Raw genomic sequence first — 23,062 nt, forward strand, 5'->3', positions numbered from 1 at the left:
GTGTAATAAATTATACTAAAATTTAATATGTCCCTCAAGTCCAAAGCTCATTACCTCCTCCAGCCAGGAAGGAGGAGGATGTCATTAGTCAGGAGTCTGTTGGATTCAAGGAACTTTCTTTCCATTTCTGTCTCGGCTTCTTCCTTACACTGGTTAGAGAATCATCATTTGTTCCCTCTGAGCCTTCCTGATTGTACAAATTCTGTGATTGTGACTGAAGAGCAGGCTGGGAGCTGCAGATCCTACGTGGTGATACTGCTTGTGACTGGTTTAGCAGAGGTGGATTAAGTTGATGGGACCTGAGTTAGTTTCCCTGCTGGCCTCAGGTTTCCTAAAGAGGGATGCAAAACTTCCTTGAGTCTTGCTAATTTCACGTGGCTGTCCAGGAGGGCCAAGAGTTTCTGCACATTCTCCGCAGCCTCAAAAAATATGTTTGCACATCTGAATCATTAGAGTTGTTTCTGAACAGCAAAAAGTAGAAAACTTTTTTAAATAACAGTGGAAGTTCTGCTTCAGTCCTCCTGGAAGTCTGTTTATTGATATGTCTGTGTCCTGGAATATCTCCAGTATATAAACTTCTACAATATGATCTGTGTTAATGTAAAAAAATCAAGTGTGACCGGATAATATTTCCTCTCTAGCACTATACACTGAATTGTCCAAGTGGAAATCTTTATCGTTTCTGTTTAATGTACACTGATGTACAAAGTGTGCACATATTAAATGGTCCTCTTCTGAAGAATATTCTGCTTGATATGCCTATAGTTAGCACATAAAAGCAGCTGTATAACTAATTGAAAGGATTTTCTCTTTGTAGAGCAACTGGAATGAAAAGTGTTAGTGTAGATTAACTGATTTTGGAAATCTCTTCACATTGCTGTTCTGTTTTGGAGAAGGTATGGTGATTGGAATTGCTTCTGCTTTTTTCCTCTAGATTTGGATAACTCGTTTTCACGGATCAACAGCATCAATATTTTAATATACGGAAAAATGGCAGAGGATTGTGCAAATGTTATACGCCATGGGGTAAAATATATATTTTTTGTAAGAGTTGTTTTCCACAGATGTATGTTGATTTATCTTGGCTTTGTATAGCTATCACCAAAATGAGAAATAGTGCATTCAGTCAGTTCAAATCTGTAGATGTGAGCTAGAAAAAAAACAGAAAGTACCTGCTTATGTAAATACTTTGTAAGAATAATACTGAAATAAAGCAATTCTTTTTGCCAGTGCTGTTTACCTAGCAAGTAAAGGATCATGAATATAGATGAATTTGAATGTCTATTCCTATCTGATAAGACAGAGTTCAGAATGAAATTGATTTAAAAGACAGTTACACTGAAAGCTTTTAAAAAAATTAATTCAGAACTATGCACATGGTTTTCTTTATTGTCTGGGTGCTGGTCTCTTGCTTCGTCAGAAATAAAAGCTTGGGTTGATTAGCATCAGGTCAGCCGATGAGTTTGTGAGGCAGTGTTGCAACTGAAGAAGGAAAACAAGCTGAAAATAACTACCTCAACTTAATATTTCTTATTAAATTGCCTGTCAGTTTGGTAACATTTCAATATTAGCCCAATATAAAATTAAAATTAATGTACAATATGTTATGAGCTCATGTTCATGTTTTTTCATTTGTGATACAAACTCACAGTAAATCATAGAATGGTTTGGATGGAAGGGACCTTTTAAAGATCATCTACTCCAACCCCCCTGCCATGGGCAGGGATATCTTTTACTACATCAGGTTGCTCCAAAGCCCCGTCCAACCTGATTTTGAACACTTCCAGTGATGGGGCATCCACAATTTCTCTGGCCAACTTGTTCCACTGTCTCACCACCCTCAACATAAACAATTTCTTCCTTACGTCCAACATTAATCTACCCCCTTTCAGGTTAAAACCATTCCCCCTTGCCCTGTCACTACAGGCCTTGGTAAAAAGTCTTTCTCCAAAAGGATGGAAAGTTATTTAGTTAAAAAAAATCGGGCTTTGTTTTCATGTTCTTAGAAATATTTTTTATGCACAAAGGTTAAGGGCTTTCTCAAATACGGAAATAGCAGTGGCTTAGTTAGAATTCTGTCAGGCTTTTTCAGCTCAGATGGACTAGTACACCTGAACTCTGGTGACCTGTACATTGAAAGAGGGTGAAAATTACAGCAGACCTTGGGGCATGACATCAAAATATCACTTAAAGTACAAATTCTCTAAGTTTATGGAACATTTCAATTTCAGTTCAGAGACACGCATATTCTTTTTATCTAGTTCTATGTAAGGTTAAATAATGACTTTTGATTAGTTCCCAGCTCTTTTTTTTTAATTATTTTTTGAGAGGGAAGGATCTATTTATATTCCTTGAGAGTGATCTTGCTGTTTCTGGATAGTAGCTTACACCCAGAGTTGTATCAGCTTCAGAGATGCATGCGTCAGTTCATGCAATATATGGGACCAAAGCTGCTAATTTCAAGAATTACACCTATAATTAGAGCTGATTCATTTATATAATGTTTAGTGGCCTATATTATAGTTTTTATATAGTTATGTGCTTATAAATATTCAGACACTGAAAATGTTTGAATCCCTGTGTTTTCAATATTGTTAATTTGAGTAAATTAACATGGATTTAATGAATGCAAAGAGATTAGAGAAGAGGAACTGAATGTTTATTGCTTTTATTATGCAGTCTTCAAACAACAGGTGACATACTCTGGCTGCCTCTTCAGATGGATAAAAAAAGGCATCCAAAAAATATCTTGCCCAAGAAGAAGTTTAGTGTTTCTCCTTTTTCAACAGAGATGTAACTGATTTGAGATTTTTATAACTTTTCAAATTTTAGTTGAAATCAGTAAAGAGGTTTGGAAGTTCCAGAACGTGTAGGCCAGACTGACATAACAGTGACATTTATCTCTGTAAAAAACAAGGCTAAAAATACCAGTTTCATAAATGTGTAGTGAATAGTTGAGAAATTTTATTTGAAGTTATAGTTGTGACTCAGTGCAGCATTCAATTAAAAAAATAATTGCAGGATCACGTATAAGTGTAAACTTCCCAAGGAAAGGAAGGATGCTGCCATATACTTTGTAGATCCTTCTCTCTCTTTGTCATTCTTATGTTGCCTTATTTCCAATTGCATCATTTGCTTTATTAAATATTAAATTAATGATAAGTAATAATAAATATTAAAAATACCGTATTTTTAATGACTCTGTAAAATACATCAGAAGTCTTTCTTAGCAGTGTGATTCCTTGTACTTTGAGGATTTTTCTGTCATCATTTACCATATGGCTTCCATAATCAGATAGCCGAGCTTGTGTCATGAACTGAATGGGCTAAAACTTTTTTTCTGAATAAATCACTGAATCCAAGAAACATTTTCCAGCAAAAGGTGCTTGCTCTGACAGGTAGCATGGTGGTAGGTCTTAGGAAGTATACATTATGTGTAGTGTGTAGTCTATTAAATAAAAGTCTTGAGTGAGAGCAAAAGAAAATTCTATAGGACATCTTCCTTTACATCTAGTATCTCTCCTCCAACCAACATAGGTTATGTGATGGAAAAGTCAGTAACACCTAGTGATTGTGAATGAAGGATTTCACCGATACAATTCTTTCCAATGAATCTACACATAAGGAATAAAAATTACCTAGATCCTTTTAGTAGAACCTGTTTAGGGATTGTGCTATTAATTTCACCTTGAAATTGGTGCATGGCCCTTTCAGCCCTTTGATATGTATGAGCTTGAGGGAGCAGCATGGAGGGGTTCGGGCCGGGTGGTAAGATGTGCAGGTCAGAGAGTATTCAGTTTTACATTGCATTCCGCTGTGAATCAGAACTTTGTTTTAATGTTTGTCGTATGCAATGCTAAAGAGAGAAGCGTGCCTTGAAGATCAGCAAAATCATTTCATTCTGTTTAGGGCAGAAAAATCTTTCAGAACCGTCAGATATGTATAAAAGAAAAAGTGACAGTCTTTATACAAATGTCTTGATTCCACAGAATTTTGACAGTGAGTCCAGGATGGGAAGTTCCTGAATTAATTTGCTAAATATACAAGCCACAGAATCATTTCTAATTTAAAGAACAAATCAGTTTTATTGTCCTGATAAAAATAAAAATCTTGAACAAAGCCCTAAGCAGCAATTAGAGGGTAGAAAGTTCAGTACTAAAGAGCTGAGTAGGAAACCACAACCCACAACCCTCAGACAGCCAGAGTGAACTAAAACCAGTCTTTGGTCTTCTCCAGTGAACTGAACCTTCATGGTACTTTCCACGTGTCTCAGTTGAGATTTTTAATTTTGGAAGAATCTGAATCTGAGGCAACAGAATGATTTCTGAAATGAGCAGAGTTACAGTTCCACAGTTATAAAATAGATCTAATTTTTTTTTAAAAAAAACAAAGTTTTAGCCATTAACAAATTATTCCAGTAAGGTCCAATGTTCCTTACAACTTCAAACCTCACAGTTTTGTAGATTTCCCTATCATACTTCCATTACTGTAATAGCTTGAGCAAATTAGCCTGGCGAGAGGGGAGGAGCAGGCTATTCTCAAAAATGTGAATAGTTGCGGTGTTGTCTCCTGAAAGCCTTCTGGTTCTGTAACAGAATAACCATCTGGGAAAATACTATGATTCCTTTATTTCTCACTTCTTTTGAATGAGGGGAGTAGGATTTCTTTTTGCTGTTTAAAAATGTTGTAATATATGCAACATAACACTTTTCTGTTGATGAAAATCCACCAATTTATGTAAATGTCTTTGATTCCCAAGTGAATTATAAGAGAACTTATAAGAATTACTCTTAGCTATAGATGAAATGGAAACTAATCTATTTGAAAATTAATATATCATTAAATTTCAAAGCACTGTGCAAAACTTATGTAAATTTTTTGCATATTTAGAAACTGCAAGTCGCGGCCTGTCAGAGTTGACCATGAATTTGTAACAAATCTGAGAATATACCTGTTCTATCTACATGTAAAATTAGTTTTTGAGGTTAGTGCTATCTTTTTTCCTTATTGAGATTGCACAGTCCTTTCACAGTGTTTTTCGAATGTAATGTTACATATTGCATATTACATGACAGTAATCACCAGTGATCTAATGTTATTCACAAAAAAAAGCTTCCATTTATTATCAACTGGGTAAAGGCTTGAGTCTGTGTAATTCTAAAGTTCCTTTGGCACAGGAGAACAGGACAAGTGAAGTCACCTGTACAGAGCTCCAGTCCTGAGTCAGCAACTGAAATGGGAATGATGTGAGCAGGGCATAGCTTTTTAGCTGGAGGTTGATTCCACTGTTGAAGGAACACCATGAGTAGCATCAGCAACAATGAAAGGGAAGACACATGCAAAATAGCTGAGTTTCCCGAAGCTTGTGTTTGTGTGTGTTTGTATTTGGAAACAATTAAACCACTTTAATGTCTGTTAGCAGGGAGGTGTGTTGCAGGTGCAAGGAATACTGAGTTGTCTAATTGTTTTGACCCATTTTAGCTTACTTAGCTCTGAGTATGGCTTATACTTAGGAGACTTACATATTATCTTTTAGTCAAAATACACATTGTATTCCAGTTTATGCCACTGCCTGAAAATCACCTTGCCCTAAGTAGTCTCATTGTCTATTAAAGTGTCTGGTTAAACTTAGGTTTTCTGCAGTAATTTTTTTTTTTTTAGCAAATCCTTTAATAACTAAATATATCACTGTCACTTAACCTAGCAGCCTGCCTTTTTCTTGTGTAAAACATTAAGGTTTTGGATCTTAAATCAGGTAGAGTAGCATTGTCAGATTGCTGAAATAGGAAGAAAGAGCCATCATAGTGCAATATTTGGCTAAAACTGTGAACTTTAATCAGAAAACTCTTTTATTTGTTGTAATCAAACACATGAACAAAAGTATTTCAGTAAAAGCTTATGGACGTGCTTTTGGTATAAGATCGAATAGAAATGTGGTTCTGAGCCCAATATGTTTATTGGAATGGATTACGCTGGTATAGCCCTGCTATACAGTTCTGGTACCAAAGGAGCTGACTTCAAAGGAGCTTTACTTTGTTTCAGAGTTCCCAGCATTATCTTTGGTCAGATAGCTTTCTTACCTCTACCTCCTGTTTTCTATCTTCTCGTTCGCTTTGCGGTGTTTGAGAAACTGTATACCAAAGTGAAAGTGCAGTTGGAAGTGCAATTGCTTCCCATGCCAGAATCTCAGGAGTGACGCCAGAGTTTGTAACGTCTCTTTTGCTACCAGAAACGTACCTATTGATTGACCTACCTATTTGACCCTTAAAGAAGAAATTGGAAGATGTTGATCCAACCAGAACAGAAAATCTCTATAGGGAGAGCCTCTTCTAAGCGCAGCTGTAACTCAATAAGAAATAAGCTCTGAGAAAAGAGTGTTTTGTCACTGTTGATCCAATGTGTGATTCCTTTTCTAGCTTAGTTAAGCTTACCCAGAAAGGAGATGGTCTTCAGTATATTCAAAGGGCAATGACTCTTTTGCTTTATTCAGTGTGACTCTTCCCCTCTAGCCCTTGTCAAAATCAGCACTTGGTCACAGTAACATCGAGAGTGTGAAAATTTAGCAGAACTTGAAAAAAAATGCATGCTGGCATTTGTTGGAAATGCAAATTCTGTGGGTAGAAGAACTAAATAGAGGAACTTAAAGGCAGTGTTCAGAATTTGCTCAGGATTTTTTTCTTGAATGTCTTGAGACTTTAAGATGAAATTTCACATCACATACTCTTAAAATAGAGTATGCGATACAGCCTATGTAATCATCTGTTTATCACCCTGTCCCCATAGGACACTATTGTGGTTGCAGGATTTAAGTTGGCAAAATCACCTACAGCGAGAGAGGATGGTAGACATGGTTGCCACCTGGAGGTGTCTGAAGAAGCTGGATCAGCTGTTTATGTACGTGGGTACCCAATTTTTTTTTACCCTTTTTTTTTTCCCCAAATACCAAGATTAACATTTTGCTTTACAGTACAAAAAAACCCCAATAAAATCTATTAGAATCTGAAGTACTACAGACTATTTTAGCGTGTCCATCAGGAAACAATCAGAACGCTTTTGTGTGTGTGCACATGCAATTTTATAACACCCCTGTCCATGCAAGACCAAAATTATCTCAGTTCTTTCAGGAAAATTTCTGCTTGTTGAGTGCAGAAATTTGACCTTAGATGGCTTTAGATAGATCCCTAGAGCTGTTTAAGCCTTTCTTGTGCATAACACAATGCAGTAATGCAGGCAAGGCACAGGATGCAAGAGTGGTGTTAGGTCTATGATTTTTAGTTTTCTCTGGGCTACAGGTTTGTACTGCTTTAACACATATCATTACACTTTGCCTTTGAAATACATGGATTCCTAGATTCTTAATTTCTAAAATAGAATTAGAGCCTTTTTTTCTGAGGAAAATATGTGCTCTGTTGTACTATTCTCACATCAATACTCTTCATCTTAAATGCTTCCATCTCTTGAGATATGGGAGTATTCTGCTGCTGTCTCTGTTTGTAGTAATACATCTGCAGCGCATGTTTGTTGCAGCCACTGTCTTTGCCTCGAGAAACTGCCAGTTTATAAGCCTTAGCATTAATATTTCTAAAGTTATAGGACTTAGAAAAATTACAGAAAGTTTAGGATATTCTACATTTGGAAACCTCTACTTGCTGGGGCGGGGGTGGGGAACACGACAATGACTGGGTATGGAATGAAACTAAGGTTTCAAAAACTTTGTTGGACACTTCAGTGGAGTATTTATAATATTTCTTATAAAGGTATCCCAACAGTTATGGGCTTCTGGCGAGAAAGTGTTGCACATTTTTCATCACTGTAATAGTCAACTACTGTTAAAAAGAAGGATGATAGCATTGTACTAAACTTCCAGTGGCAATGCTGCAAACCCCATTCTGTAGTTAGTGAAAAGGAAAAGGCACCTTCACTGGAAAACAACATAGCATTACACTATATGGTGATTCCTTTGAGCCTATTCATCAGATTTTGAAAAAAGCTTAGAAATAATTATAAAAACTTAAACACAAAATCATTTAAAAGTGACTTACTAAAATAGCGTGCCATTGTCAGTGTTTGAACTTTTGTGTGTGTAATTGTTGTCTGACAATTTTAAATTTAAGAAAATAGTTTTTTTTTTAATTTCAGAAAGGTATTTTTTTCCAGAATTGACCTCTATAGATAATTAAAGCTTGCCATGTAGCTCAGTGAGAAACGAATTAAAATTATAGTGGAGACTGTTTCATGACATTATCTGTTGGTAACGATGATATATAGGTAGAAAAAGCATGTTTCATTGAAGATAATAGATAGCTCTTGCTATCTGAGTCTGGGTGAGTGTGTCTAAACTAAATGTACCTAAATTTTAGGCACTACATGAGGCACACAGTTGAGTATTGGCAGGACCTTACGACAGTAATCCCAGGGAAGATGAACAGCTCAGTGAACATGTAGGTTGTGCTGAGGAGGTGTCTGTCTCATCATTGACCACAGAATGAAGCTAGTAGCACTTAATTTACTGACAGTCATTGAATGCTTAATACAAATTATCTGAATTTTTTCTGTGCTTCATTTTCTCAATCGTAACTGTTTACCTGACTATTTAAAATAAATATATGGAAGTAAAACTAGCTTCAGGAATGCAGTTGAGGGTGGAGAGTAAAACCAGATACCTAGTGGGAGTCTGTACTGCTGAGGTGATGTGCAGCTGTAACACGGGACTGGCATGTCCGGCAGACGGGCCGTGGTGTTGCATCAGGATGGCAGCTGAGCCTTGTGTTTCTCGTTATAGGGTGGGTATGTGTTGGCATTATGCCAAATCGGCACAATCAGTCTTTACAAGACAGACCTTGCGCTGTTTTATGTTTGTTTCAGCATTATCAAATTTCATATTTGCAGTGCCTTCAATTTTGTAATCAGAGAGTTTGCTTTTTTTTTCCTCAGATTTATACTAGACCAAGAACAACCGCTGCTTCAGAAACTGCGTCTGTGGTGAGTTTATGTTTGGGATGTTTTTAAACCATGTGAGACTAACTGCATGTAAATAAGAATGTGTGGAATTCTTTTTCTTTCCTGTTTCTTTGAATTCCATGCTCTCATCCCAGCAGTCATTTGTTTAGCTTTTAATTTTACAAATAATATGCCTGGAAAACAGAATAAAATAGAGAAAGTAGTACTTTTTCTGTACTTGCAGTATAGTTCCTATCTCAATCTCAAAATAGACTGCATGTTGGTTTAGAAAATATGAACTAGGAAAGTAACTTCCATTCTAAAGAAGATCGTGTGCTTGTGCTTTTAAAAAAAAATGGAAATATGAATCTTCCTTTGATTTAAAATCAGATTTCATGTACAGGTCCTAACATTTCTTTTGATTACTGTTTGGAACAAGCATCTATGTGTCTGAATTCAAATTCTACAGGAAATATTATATTAAAGGCATAGAAATTGGAGCATGAAATTTTATTGTTTTTTATAAGGTTAAAGATTTACTACTGAATATGATACAGCTTGACTTCATGTTAATTTTATGAAGAGTTTAATTTTTTTTGTCCCGATATAGTAATAGAAAACCACATTTTTCAGTCAGTTTGGCAGAACTTGTATTCTTTAAAAGAGACTAATCAGCATATAATGTAACCTTAAGATGAGAGTAGTCCTTAAGTAGCAGAGGGTAGTCCTTAATTTCTTTAATCTTCCAAGTGTGCTATTTTGATAGGAAGACTTACACAATGGCTGTGAGAGGTAAACTCACCCAGCCCCCCTGAGACAATGATTCTGTACAGTGAGACTGCCAGTAAGAATTACAAATTTATGTATGTGCTTTAAAAAGCCGTTTGGATGGAGATGTTAAAATCAATCAGTAAAAAATTACTTTTCATTGTTCTTTATTATAATGACTTTTATTCACCTGTTTCATGTATTGAAACTTACTGGCTAGTTTATTGTAAGGAAGATGCAATCAGAAAAAAAAATGGAAATAAGTCTTGGGTGCTTTATTGCTTGCGAATATATATATCTCTTTAGAGAGTCTAAAGTGAATAAGATAGAAATAGATAACCTTTTTTTTTAAAGATTAAATAAAGCATATCTGAGGGTGGATCGTGTTAAAATTCTGAGTGAATGTTTGAATAAGTTTTTCTTCTGTTCCCTAATTTTATCATGCCTTTCCAGTCAGTTGCACCAAAATATGTGTATACTCCTCTGAATCATCTTAAAGATGGAACTATAGTGAATTTGTATGGCGTTGTGAAATTCTTCAAACCTCCGTATGTAAGCAAAGGAACTGGTATGTACTGTTATTCAAGAGATTATCCTCCTCCAAACAGAATTTTTCTTACTATGTTTGTTAAAAATCAACCAGAACAAAAAATTCAGGTGATCCTTTGACCATGGTTCTCAGCTAACGTGAAAGAAACAGAACAACAAATATGTAAGTAATATCAATCGGTTTAGGCAGACTGCTGGAGACAGCAAATGAAGAAAGCATTTATCAAGCTAATACTATCAGTATAAAACAGAGAGGAGGACTTGTACAAAAAAAAAAGTACAAAAGCCCTGGACCTCTCCTTGTTGGAAAGGATTGTTGTGTAACTATGTGCAATTGTTCCTTGAGATTCCAACAATAAGTGGTATGATATGCTATAAATGTGGTGCCAGCAGATCTGTTACTTGTAGAAGCCGTGCAACAATGGAATAATTTTTTCTCTCTGTGAGGTGAACACTTACGGATGTGCTAGTTCTGCTAAAAGATTGTACCGTTTCACTAGGTGCTCAGTAAGTACCCAGCTAGGTGATATCCCTGCTGAATTCAATTAAGCAATAGAATTTCTTATTTGATTCAGAATTATTGAAAGTATTTTCTGCTTATTATAAATTTACTGTGCATTCTAAAGTTGGGGTTTTTTTCCCCTTCTAATGTATTTCTGATCAAGCAAAAGAAGAATACATAACGATAGTAACTGTTGATTTTTACAGTTTTAATTCTGCATGCAAGTTTCTTGAATAATAGTCAATAGCCATGAATTTTGCTTCTAAATAGAGAAATTTAGGAAAAGAGCATGAAATCAGAACCAAGAGTTAGAGGCTTGTCGCTGAAAGCTGTGCAAACATGGTGGCACATCCAAAAAATTTCCAAGTCCAACTAAAGTTCTCTTAATAGCTTCACTTTCTGAAGAGCAAGCAATCTGCAGCCTTTGTTTGAATCAATTTAAAGTACGTGAGTGGGGTGAACATCTGGGAGGTCTGTGTAAATACGTGTATGATAGCTTCAGTATGTTCAACTGAACTATACTGGTATAATCTGCATTGTGGGCATGCTATATTACTTCCATTTGGTGCACGTAGTATTCTTCTAGGGGAACATACATTGCTATGAAAGACCCTATTGACAGGAAGTTTTTGCTTTCGCTTATAGCTAAATTGTGGCTTCGCTGTACTTGTAGCTAAAGTGTGGTCTAACGCTTTCCCACAGAAAAGCCGAGACATGCGTGTGCTGCTCTTGGGCTGTCATACACCGTCAGCTGTACTAAGGCAGCCACTGGCCCAGGCAGCAGTCAAGTTATGCAGAGCAACATAGGGTTTTTCAAGAACATATTAGATTAACTGGGTCAACAAGCTTTTAGGAATATTGGAATATTTTGGTTGAATAGCTTCTGGGAATTCAGCATTTTTCCATACCATTGACCATGTCAACAGAAGAAACAGCGTACTTGCAGCACTAGGGCTCAGTGTCTGCAGGAGAGTTCTGTCCTTCCCATGCAGTTAGTTGTCCGAATGTATTTCCATTGGTGTTTATTATAGCAGGTGTCAAGACTTGCTCCTAGAAAACCTTTCTGCTCTACATTCTTACTCAATGTTGAGAAGGCAGTAGTGTTCCCCAAAATAACTCTGAAACATAAACAAAAAACAAGTGTGAAGGATATGAGATTATCTAATTTAAACATTAACATTTAAAAATAGATGTAGTCATTAAGTTGGGAACTGAGCCAGTAACAATCCATCTGTTTTTATAGCTAATATAGTGCATGTTTGGTTTTTTTTCTCTTGAGACTAAATAAAAATGAATATTATCATATTCTACATAGTCATTGATACACCAAAGTTATTTTGCTAAAAAATAAACTGCAAATCTTTTCAAGGAAATGTTGTTTTGAATGTTTTATATATGGAAAAGCAAATTAGTTAGAGACTAATGTTAGAGAAAGCTGTGGAAAAGTTGGGTGTCACTGGGTTTTTTTTCAGAAAATAATTGCTTTTTTATAATACTGTAACCCAATAAAAGTGGAGAAGTACAAATTCCAATCATTTTACATTATGAATGCTACAGTACAACAGATATTCCCAGATGTAAATGAGGAATAATGGTAAGTGAAAGTATCTGCAGGAACTCAATGCATTTAGACTGGAAACAGAAAAGTCTTCTGGCATCTAATCAGAAATTCAAACATTCATAAAATACTAAATAGTGTGTGCATTTTTGCTGTGTGTATAGCAAATGAAGTTATACTGCAAGCTTAGAAGTAACAGTAATAAAAATTATTCTGCCCCTAGAGCTGAAATCTTATGGAACTGTTTTGTGAATTAGCTACAGTTAAATAATACTTAATATTCAAAAACTATTAATTCAAAGAAAGACTCTAGAAGGAGCTCTTCAAAGGTCAGAGGTTGATTCCCAGATAGTAGTGAATGCGTGGTGTTAGGTTGCTGGAGTCTTAAGGAGAAGGATTTGGGGCTGCCAGGCGTGAAGAAGAATCGAAAATGGGAAAGCAAGCTATGCTGGATTCAGGTGCCCAGGCACTGGCAGCGGGGTGGGGGAGTGACCTCTGTGAGGAGGGGCCAGGGCTGCCCGTGCCAGACACGGCCAGTTCCAACCCATCGACCCCAGGGCACAGCTGAGCCCCATAGCCACGATGGCAGCGCCTCTGGGAAAACAAAGTTAAGAAAGGGCAAAACACTGCATGGCAGGGAGGAGCGAGGAAAAAGAGTGTGAGAAAGCCCTATGACATGAAGGTCAGAGAAGCCAGAGGGGAGGACGTGCTCCAGGTGCTGGAGCAGAGATTTCCCTGTAGCCTGTGGAAGAGACAGGTTAAGACAGACAATGAGCAGATTGATCTACACTGCAACCCATGGAGGACTCATGTTTGAGCAGGGTTATCCCAGAGGACTGCAGCCTGTGGAAGGACCTATGCTGGGGCAGGAAAAATGTGTGAGAAGGAAGGGGCAAGAGAGAAAAGGAGCTGTTACGGATTGATCACAATCCCTCATCCCCATCCCCCCCTGCACTGCTCGAGGGAAGAAGAGAAGAGGTAGACATGTTGGGAATGAAGTTGAAGTTCAGCCTGAGGAAGAAGGAGTGGGGGCAAAAGGTGTTTTATTCTTTGTTTCTCACCATCGTACCCTATTTTAATTGGCAATAAATCAAGTTAATCTTCCCCAAGTTGAGTCTGTTTTGCCTGTGATGGTAACTTTTGATTTCCCTGTCTTTATCTCAGCCCATGAGCTTTTTCATGCTATTTTATTATCTGTCCTGCTGAGGAGGGGGAGTGAGAGAGCGGCTGGGTGGGTGCCTGGCAGCCAGCCAAGGTCAACCCAGTACGTATGCTGAGACTCTCCAGGTTTTTCAGACTTTCCTGTTCTTTGAGCTATAACAAAATGAGTACAAATCTGGAGAAGGGATCTTGAGAAACAAGTTTCCTTTGAAGATAAAAATCTCTTTAGCTTAAAAAGAACAATAATAACACATAGTCTTTATGCTTCTCAAATGGAAGGACTAAAAAAATTTACAAAACTCTTCCTTTGGGTGAAGATCTCATCACTGATATTCTTTCCTGCTTGACATGCAACTAAAATCTGTAAAAGACTTAATTGTAAAGGTACAAGTATAGTCTAGACCTGTACACAACAGAGAACAGTATTTTGATTTTAATATAAAAGACTTATAAATTATCTCAATATTGATTTACTTTATTTGGTCTTTCCTGCACAGGCTGCCGAACAGCATCTTTCTGTCACTGTAGTGAGCTTCTCCAAATCTTCATTTTGTGGTTGTGTCTGGTGATTGCTTGCTTATGTTAGACCTGTTCAAATGCCATCAGTCTTACTATACCTACATACTATATAGATATATAGAATGCATATATATATATTTACTTGAAAAGTTGGTCTCTTACTGAGTCCAGGTGCAGTTATAATAGATTTCTTAGCTGTATTTATAAAGAACTGAAAAGATAAGCTGTATCTGTAATAATACAGAATATTGCTGGTGGTGAATGGGAAGGTACTTTCCTCTTGAAAAATATTGTAGATTTAAAACTCAGGCTTAAAAGCAAAGAAACAAAACAAACCCCACAGATCTTTGAAAGGTTTTGTTTCCTTCATTCACATTGCTGGGAACAAAAAGGGTAAGAAGAAAATGAAATGTAGAAAGTGCTGCTTTACTCTTTGAGTAAATCATGGAAGGGCAGTTCTTGAAGGGTCATGTGGCCTAGATTTGTCATTTGTCCAGCTTCATTAACAAGACTTTGGGGACCTGAGGACTTTGAACATCTTACTTAGACAAGCACTGATTGCTGGAAATTATTAAGACAGCTTTTCATTCCAGTTATGTAAGAACAACAAAGTTAAATTTCAAGGTAATATATCTCTGAAACAACTAGGACACTTTTTTGCAACTGAGTTATTTGACAAGTTAATCACTTCAGTTTCATAAATAGTAGAAATTTAATAGGGAAAATTATTATTTACTTAACAACTAGTCCTTGCCTGGATGTCATCAATAACTTCCTAATATATCTTCCCTGTATATTTTCACTTGGTAATATAAAAAAAACCCAACACAACAATATCAGTGGAGATCAGAGACACAATTTGAAGGTATTTATGAAGGTAGTTCTGATTCACTGGCTACTTTATCATGAAAATCTCTAAAACAGTTTTAATTGATTTGGGGTTTAGTGTAAAAATATTCACTACTTAGTTAAATATTTCAGTGTTGGTTTTGGGGTCTTTTTTACACAATCCAGAGTTACGTCTGCTTGAGAGGGTGTAAAATGCTCAGTGGTTGCTCTGAATTGCCAGGGCATGAAACGGCTCTTGTCAGAAAATTCTTTAATCGCTTTAGATGTGGCACAATCCTGCACTATTACATTCTCTTTCTGACACTGTGTTAATAGAATCATATAGTTTTAATCTGGTACCTGCTGGAAGTATGGGCAGTTGAACCACTGTACTTAATCCATATGGGTCTTTATTTTCTATATAGGTATGCCCCTAGATGAGAGATATTGCTCCTTACATGTATTAAAGCTTAAGGCTGATGCTTTGCACTGTGTTCCCACTGAAAGCAAGTGGTACCTAATTTAGCCTAGTCAGTTTATATAGCCTGTAATTAAATGTTAATCAGTTTGATTACCATTATTGCATTAGACAAATGTTAAAATACTGATGAATGAAATGAGTTTTCAGTATGATGATAAATTATTATTTATTCCAGTGAAAGTTGTTTTAGCTGAGCGTGCTTTAGCTCGGGGTGTGTAGTTTGGAATGTCTCTACATGAAAATTTTATCTGAAAACTGTCCAAGGAAGTACTTCAGGTCCTGCTTGGTACAACAGGCAGATGGGTTACTGTCTGCTGGTGCTGGATGGTCTGTTGGAGGTGTTCAAAATTATATTCTAACCTTCCTTCCTGAACAGTTTGAGAGTCTTTAGATGTTTTACATTTTTTAACAAAGATAATTCTCTCCTCTCTCCCCTTCCTTAAGCCCAAGGACATCTCAAGTATTTAGCCTGAGTAAAAACAGTAAATATAAAAGAAAAAGAGCCTCTGTCTTTGTAGTGTCCAATTACAGAGATTATGTGCTTGACCATGACATTTTTGGGACATTACAATGTGTCACTACTGCTTCCCCAACTCTTTATCTTTTTTTTTTTTTTTTCCCCTGCAGATATTAGTGTTTTCCATAATGCAAGGAAAAATTATGGCAAGAAGGATCCTTGCTGCTGGTTAACAATGTCATATGAGTAATGTCCTGTTTTCCTGGGGAAACCCCCACCTAGCTTGTTCTCTTAGATATATGCAGTATATTCATATGTCACATGTTGAATTAAAATCTCATTTTAGCCTTTCTAGACATCCATGTGGACGGTAACTATTTTATTTTTATTAAATATTTATTAGAATCAAAATTAATAAAGGATAGCATTTTCAGAAAGTACACTTCTGAAAACCTTGAACAGCTCCAGGTCAGCAGTTCTTAAGAACCATAAATCAGATTCTTAAAGGTATTTTGAAGACCTAAGTTTTATTTTTATTTTCAATTTTTATTTGATCTTGAGCCAAGTTCATCAACATTCTTAGCCCAGAATTTGTTTAAAAATATGTAGCTTAAAAAAATTACTTCAAACTAGAGCATCTTGGCAACTTTAATGAAAATAGTCAACTTTTAGTAAGTAATAGCAAACCAACTTCAGAGTGCAAAACAAACCAGTCACAGACTGTTGTGGTGTCTCGTGGTCTATTTGTGAGGAAGTAGACTCATCTGCATTGGTTTTGTTCTTTATTGTGTTCCGTTTTGTTTTCTCTAAATCAAAATACTGGGGACGTATTTAAATTTTGCAGAACAGAATAAAAACTGTTGCAGAGATAGAGATAGTGATTTAATTTCTGGAGCATAAAGATGAGAGCGAAGTCCTTTTCCCTTCTGTTCACAGTGGTTTGTATGTGTTTCTTTTTCTAAGAATCACTGTTACCTATTATCTAATAGTGAGAATAAAAAAAAGTTTAAAAAATTTAAAAAGGAAATTAAACAGTTGAATAACTAGTTAATAGAAAGAAATCTCGACAGTTGCTTTGATCTGCAATTTACAAATGACAGCATTAAAGCATCTGTTTAGCCAGATGCTTCTGGTAGTTACTGAATGTTTGTATCTCTTAAGCGTATTGCTGTGTTAGGAACAACAAGCTGTAGTAAAACATCCTCAGTTTGAGATTTTTTGGGGGGGCTTCTGCAATATCTGTGTTTGTACGTACTTATATATACACACACATAGGAGTGTGTGTACATCTGTATTATTTTTCTTCCTGTGCTATGTTGAACATATTTGGTAAGTTAGCTGGTTCAGCTGCTTGCTTTTAGTAAAAAGACACTTGTGCATTGAACGGCCTCAGTAATTCTTGAAAACAGTATTAATGTTTGGTGTAGTTTTGGAGAGAGAATAATTTGCTACAATAATGTGTGTACTGAAATATAAGAAACAGAAGGCAATCTCTAATCAGAGTCCCTTATTGCCAACAACGTTGCCAAAAACATTTTAATCTCTTTTCAGGGGGAAGTTACTGATTCAGGGTAGTGGGTTTTCAATTTAATGTTAGTCAGGAATACATATATGATTGCCCAGAAGGGGACTCCTAATTAGATCGATTAGACCTTAAAAATTTATACAAGCATATTTGATAGGAACATCTGAAGTCCTCAGTAAAACTAAAATAAATGTTTAATCAGTAAGTGCTAAATGCCTTCCTACATCAGTAATAACTAATTTGGAAAGCTTTTGCAGTAATTCTGGTTTTCTTATGATGACTGAAAAATAAATTTGTAAGTGAAGCTGTGGGTTTTGGGGGTTTTTGTTGGGGTTTTTTACATATCTGTACACCTTGGAGAGATGCTGACTTCCTGAGCATGCTAGTGACTGACATAGCAGTCCATAAAAAGAGTGGAAATGCTATGGCACTTATAAAAAGAAAGCTAAAACCTGAAGAATGAATGTAAACCATCATCACAGTGGAGGAAAGTAGCTTTTCAGTGACTGTTACAGAGCTACAAAACATTAATATTTCAAACTAGTTAAAGTCAGGACCTAGAAGCACGGAGATCAGCGTCGTCCATGTAGTTAATGAAACCTTCTACTGATCTTGCCTTGGAATTTTATTGACTTTTAGTCCTTGCAATAATAAACTCCTTTTCTTGCATAAATTGCTTTTCTAAAGCTGCTTCACCAAATAGTTGTGGCATTTTTTGTAATGAGATTTAATAAAAACCTAAGTAACAAGTTAAAGTAATTGTCTTTTTAAAGAACAGTAAGGACTAGTCTGAAAAGATACAAGAAGCATGTAAGACAGATGCATCACTCTGTACTTCCATTTAAACCAAACATCACTTCTCTCTCCTTGTTTTTGTAAACACCAATTCTGCGATGTTACAAGTGTCCTTGCAGATAGCTGCCCATTGCTGGTTGTCCCTCACGTGATGTTGTGCCTGAGTGGGAATACCTCTTCATAATAATTAAGTATATTAAAAAATCCTATAGGTGCAGTTTGGAGTTCTGTGTAGTATTAACCTAAAACCAATGCTTCTACTGAGACAGTCTAATATGAAAGTATAAACTTTCTTCTATAGTATATGAATTTGCTGAACTGTGCATCCATTGGGTCATTATTCTAAACCATATTATTACAAGGAAAAATTACCAGTTTTAAAATTTCCCTTCTTTAAGAGAAGTTAATCAGTGGAGTAAAGTTATCTAGTAAAGGAAAATTGACTCCAATATGTAAACTGTCATTTTTTAAAAAAATTCAGCGTGGTAACTGGGGGATTTTACTTCATTGGCAAGTATACTGTGGAAAATCAAAAGTTGGAGCAATGGTATTTGTTATATCATTTCCTATAACACTGGGACATTGTTTAAATTCAGTAATTCTATTTAGAGTTTGACTCATTATTTGTGCAGAAAAGTGAATTCAACCATTGACCTGTAATGCTGCTATGGAAAGGAGAAAGCAATTTTCACATTCCAGCTGGGGAAGGAAAGACAAGTGGCTTTTTATTTTTAACCTTCAAAGAGGACTTGCTGGATCAGGATTTCTTTAAAAGAAAAATCAGTCTTCATGCCTTGTTCTTGAAGAGCTCTATTGTAACTAGGTTTATTGTAGAAGTGATGTTTTGAGGTGATAGTTTAGAATGGAAGTCTAAAATCACAGAGATGGAGAACCTATATTATATAGAAGGTGTCCCCTGACAACATAAGGCAAGTATAATATTTTATACTACTTTGAGTAGGATGATTATTAGTCTTTTGAGTATGCTAACTGCACAGAAAATGGAGGGAGTGTGTGAACTTTTTTTCCCCCTTAAATAGGCAGCTGCACATGTATGAAGCTGACTAGCGTATGTAATCACAGCATCAAAGGATAACAACTATTTTAATGTGGAGTGGTTTTATTATTTCACTCTTGATTTCTATGTTGGATTATATCAATGCACTGTAACATGTTATCCTGTATCCTCATTTTGCTTATATCGCTTTGCAGCTGATCTGTTAAGTTAACCTGTAGAATTCACACCCAAAGAAAGAGAACAATCCGTCTTCAGATTACAGCGGTAAATACTTGCAGTTTTGTCAGCCACTGTCTAGACTTTATTCATGTCTGCTTATCCTAGCACAGAATGTCAGAATAGGTGCTACATGGCACCTGACCTTGTGCCTTCGGTGGGAGTGTGCAAAAGAATGATGCTTAGCAATTTCTCAGTGCAGTAGATGAGAATTTATCATTATTGAGTCTGTGTAAAACTCTCGGGGAGGAAGAAGAGTAGTGATTTTTTTATAGAAATACTATAGTGGTTTATATCTGTAGGAAAAGTAGTTTTATTTTTCTTAGTAAAACTTTACTGGATTTCTTTTCAACACTTCAGTCACTCAAAACATGAGGGAATTTAAACTTTTACAATTAAATGATAGTAGAATTTAAAGGTGTATTTGCTGGCAAAAGCAGAATAGTTCTTTTGAAGGCATAGGCGGTGCACGTACAAGCATGTATTTTAATCCAGTCTAACGTATGTCTCATGGTTGGGGAATCTGTTCAGAGTTTACATACGACAATTGTCGTCTTTTGACTGCCTTCCTGTGGCTTTTATTTAAGGCAAATCTGTCAGTTTTAGTAGACTGATAATATTCTCTTTCAAAGTGCTCTAGCAACAATTTATGTGTCTGTAGCTTTATAAAATGAATGATGGAGATTTTATTTACTTTGTTTTAGTGCTATGACACCTTTGTTCAGTTCCCAGATATGTACTTTCTGGTTTAGTGTTATTATACTAACTACATCATAGAATTATAGCTAAGGGAAGTTGGCGTTTTTGATTTGTTTGGAATTTTTGCTTTTTTGTTTGGGATTTTATTTTTGAGAGTTGAAAAGGTGTCTGTCATGGGCAAAACAGATTTGACTTGGGGAATTTAATTCATTGCCAGTTAACATAAACATTTAATAACTGATTCAGGTATTGAGAAACAAAGAAGAGAAACATTTAAACACTTAGGGAAAACACCTTTTCTCCACCTTTGCCAAGCTCAGCCTCGCTCCAGACACCTCTCCTTCCCCTTTCCTCGTCTCCATTCCCCTTGTTATTGTTGCAGGTTATACTGTCTCTCTTAGTGGGGCGCAGAGACTAGGGTTAGTACCTACCACTTTCTTTCTGCTGCTACTTGTTCTTTAGTTCCCCACCGCCATCCCCACCGCTCCCCGGTACCTTCCTTCTGAGTGGTGTCCTCTGCTCCAGTGTGGGTTCCTCCATGGGCCTCAGGTTTTTTTGTGGGTGTATCTGCTGTGCCGTGGCCTTATCCACAAGCCACAGTCGCTTCAACCTTGAACTTCATTTACAGTCTTCCGGTGTTTAATTTCACCGTTGCAGAAGTTAAGAAAGCTCACACTGTGAAACAAGAAGCTTCTGGTCATTTGTTTCAAACTGCAGTTTTATATAGTCAGTTCCTGTAGTTTGTTTGAATATAAGCAATAGAATTCATAAACAGGTTTATTCATTGCTGGTTAATTTTGCTTCTTTACTATTAACTCGATGCCTGCTGAATTATGATCATGTCTTTGTGTGTTACTTTGTTTAGGAAGTTTTGTATCTTGAATAGTATTCCTATTGTTGGTATCTCAAGAGAATGGATGTAAGTCTTCATACAAGTCTGTTTCTAATAGTTACAGCTACTTTCTTTTTACAGTGTTGAGATTCTGTTGTGGGCTGTAACCAAAATGCAACATAAAAGTTGACAAAGAGCTTTTAGTTTAAATGGGGTCCACAGTAGTAAGCTTATAGTAGGAATAAATGGGTTCTGTACATAGAGGAACTGTTCCTGCTTCTGGACGGTATGTCTGCATTTTATATGCAGGTCAGCAGTATGAATAAACTAACTTTTAAAGTGAAAACTTATATTCTTAAAATAGCATTGTGAAAGCCAAAATGCCAGTTAACGTAGAAGGCATTTGAAAATTGGAGGGTTGCCCAAGCATTTTGGGTAATTCAGATCTAGTTAGTTATACTTTTTCAGTCAGAATGAATAATAGCAGAATCATTTCATTCATGATTCCAGTCTGAAAGTACTATGTGTGCTGCAAACAATTTGGATATATCCACTCTTTTCAGAGTACAGAAAAATACTGAGAGATAGTAAATCAGTATTGTACCAGTGTAGAAAAGTACAAAATTATATTATTTAAAAATTTTCACCACTCTTGCTGATACTAGTTTTGTGCTTTCTCATTCTGACATTTAAGAATGATATGCTGAAATGGAAAAGCAAAGAGAGTTCATTGCAAGAGTTCAAACTCAGAAATTTTAAATTGTAAATCATTGAGTACTCTTAATTTAATGCCTAAAAATTGTACTCTTTTGCTTGAGGATCTCACTCTTTCTAAAAGCCAGAATTTTGTGTGTGTAAATGTATCAGGGTTGTCATCAAGGTAAAAATAATGGGTTATGATGTCCTTGCTCTACTGATGTGCTCAAAAAGTTGTAATTCAGCCCTGAACTGTAAGTTTCAGTAAATGCTAGCATAATAAGTATCCTAAACAAAAGCCCTCTGTCTTCTTGATTAAAAGCAACTAGGACAAGATGTGCAGATGTTAGAGGTTCTAAATATACAGCCCAGTTGATACTGGATATTTGAAAAGTTCTCAGGCAGGTTAACCAGCTGTGAGAGAGCAAGTGTACCCTCACTCTATTTTACATTTGTAAGATACATGAGCACACATGCTTCTGTAAGCTGAAATGGAAAATACAGGTTTCATTTATGTCATCTGCAAATACTGCTCTGTTTTGGGCTGTTTTGCACTGTCATATTTGTATCTTGTTTTGAGTTTACTTTTTAGGTCATTAATAGAAGTGAAATTCTGTTAATGAAGTTTAACTTCAAAAGGGCCCATTTCAGATTTGTACTACACTTTCTAACTACCACTGTGTGACTGTATCCTTGCAGTATATATCTTGCATGGTTTTTTTTGAAGTGAAAGATAAGTAATTTATGCTTTAATTTGCTTTTAGAACCTGTAGAACTCATTACCTCTTCAGAAGACGGTGCAAAAATAAATCTTAGAGAAGGATTGTACAAGAGTGTATATATGCTACCCATTTTATAGAGGAAGTAGTTGAAAGCTGAAAAAATAATATGCCTGTTGCAGATGGAAGAAAAAGTTTTGTGTGTTCCTGGCTCACAGACCTGTGCTTAATCACCCATTTCATTTTCATTTATTTGGGTTAATTATCGGCAAGATGGGCCACACATCAGTCGTTATGCTACTAAATTGGCTTTGAAAGAGTTACGCAGATCACAGCAGAAAAAAATGATCCATACAGTTGTTCATCCCAAGTTTAATATCTGTGTATTAATAACTCTATAATGCCTATTATTCATTCAAACACTTTTATATTTTACAGATTATTGCTCAGTTGTAACACTTGTGGACCCATCAAATGTGAAGTTAACATGCACTCTTTTTAATGGAAATCCAGATTCCCTACCAAAAATTTACAAAGTTGGAGATATTGTTCGATTTCATAGAATAAAGGTATGTCCTAAGATGTGGGGGGTTTATGTGCTTGCTTTTTTGCAGTGAGAGGACTGTAGGAATAATGTAATTCTTCATGTACTAAAATGAACATGTGGAGACATTGGATAAAGCAGTTGATTAAAAACCCAGATATGGTTATGGTATGGACCAAAACCAGAAATAAACTATCAAATTTTTTAAACAATGGAGCACTAAGCTGATATCTCTTCAAAAAAGTGTTAGATGTA

At 36.0% G+C, this 23,062-nt stretch overlaps 1 protein-coding gene across 5 annotated transcripts in view; it reads left to right on the top strand.

The window, feature by feature from the left end:
* Positions 1 to 23,062, top strand: part of POT1 (protection of telomeres 1) — an 80,175-nt gene that overhangs the window by 14,049 nt on the left and 43,064 nt on the right. For 4 of the 5 annotated variants that reach the window (XM_064446207.1, XM_064446184.1, XM_064446199.1 and 1 more), the window contains exons 4-8: positions 935 to 1,026; positions 6,784 to 6,894; positions 8,935 to 8,982; positions 10,162 to 10,276; positions 22,702 to 22,832. In XM_064446207.1, coding sequence (XP_064302277.1) covers positions 935 to 1,026; positions 6,784 to 6,894; positions 8,935 to 8,982; positions 10,162 to 10,276; positions 22,702 to 22,832 — 497 coding nt within the window. Of the gene's footprint in view, positions 1 to 934; positions 1,027 to 4,890; positions 4,985 to 6,783; positions 6,895 to 8,934; positions 8,983 to 10,161; positions 10,277 to 22,701; positions 22,833 to 23,062 lie in introns of those variants that run through there. The other variant, XM_064446216.1, reaches the window with a different exon arrangement.

The sequence above is a fragment of the Phalacrocorax carbo genome, chromosome 1 (assembly GCF_963921805.1).
Source record: "Phalacrocorax carbo chromosome 1, bPhaCar2.1, whole genome shotgun sequence".
Taxonomy (NCBI): Eukaryota; Metazoa; Chordata; class Aves; order Suliformes; family Phalacrocoracidae; genus Phalacrocorax; species Phalacrocorax carbo.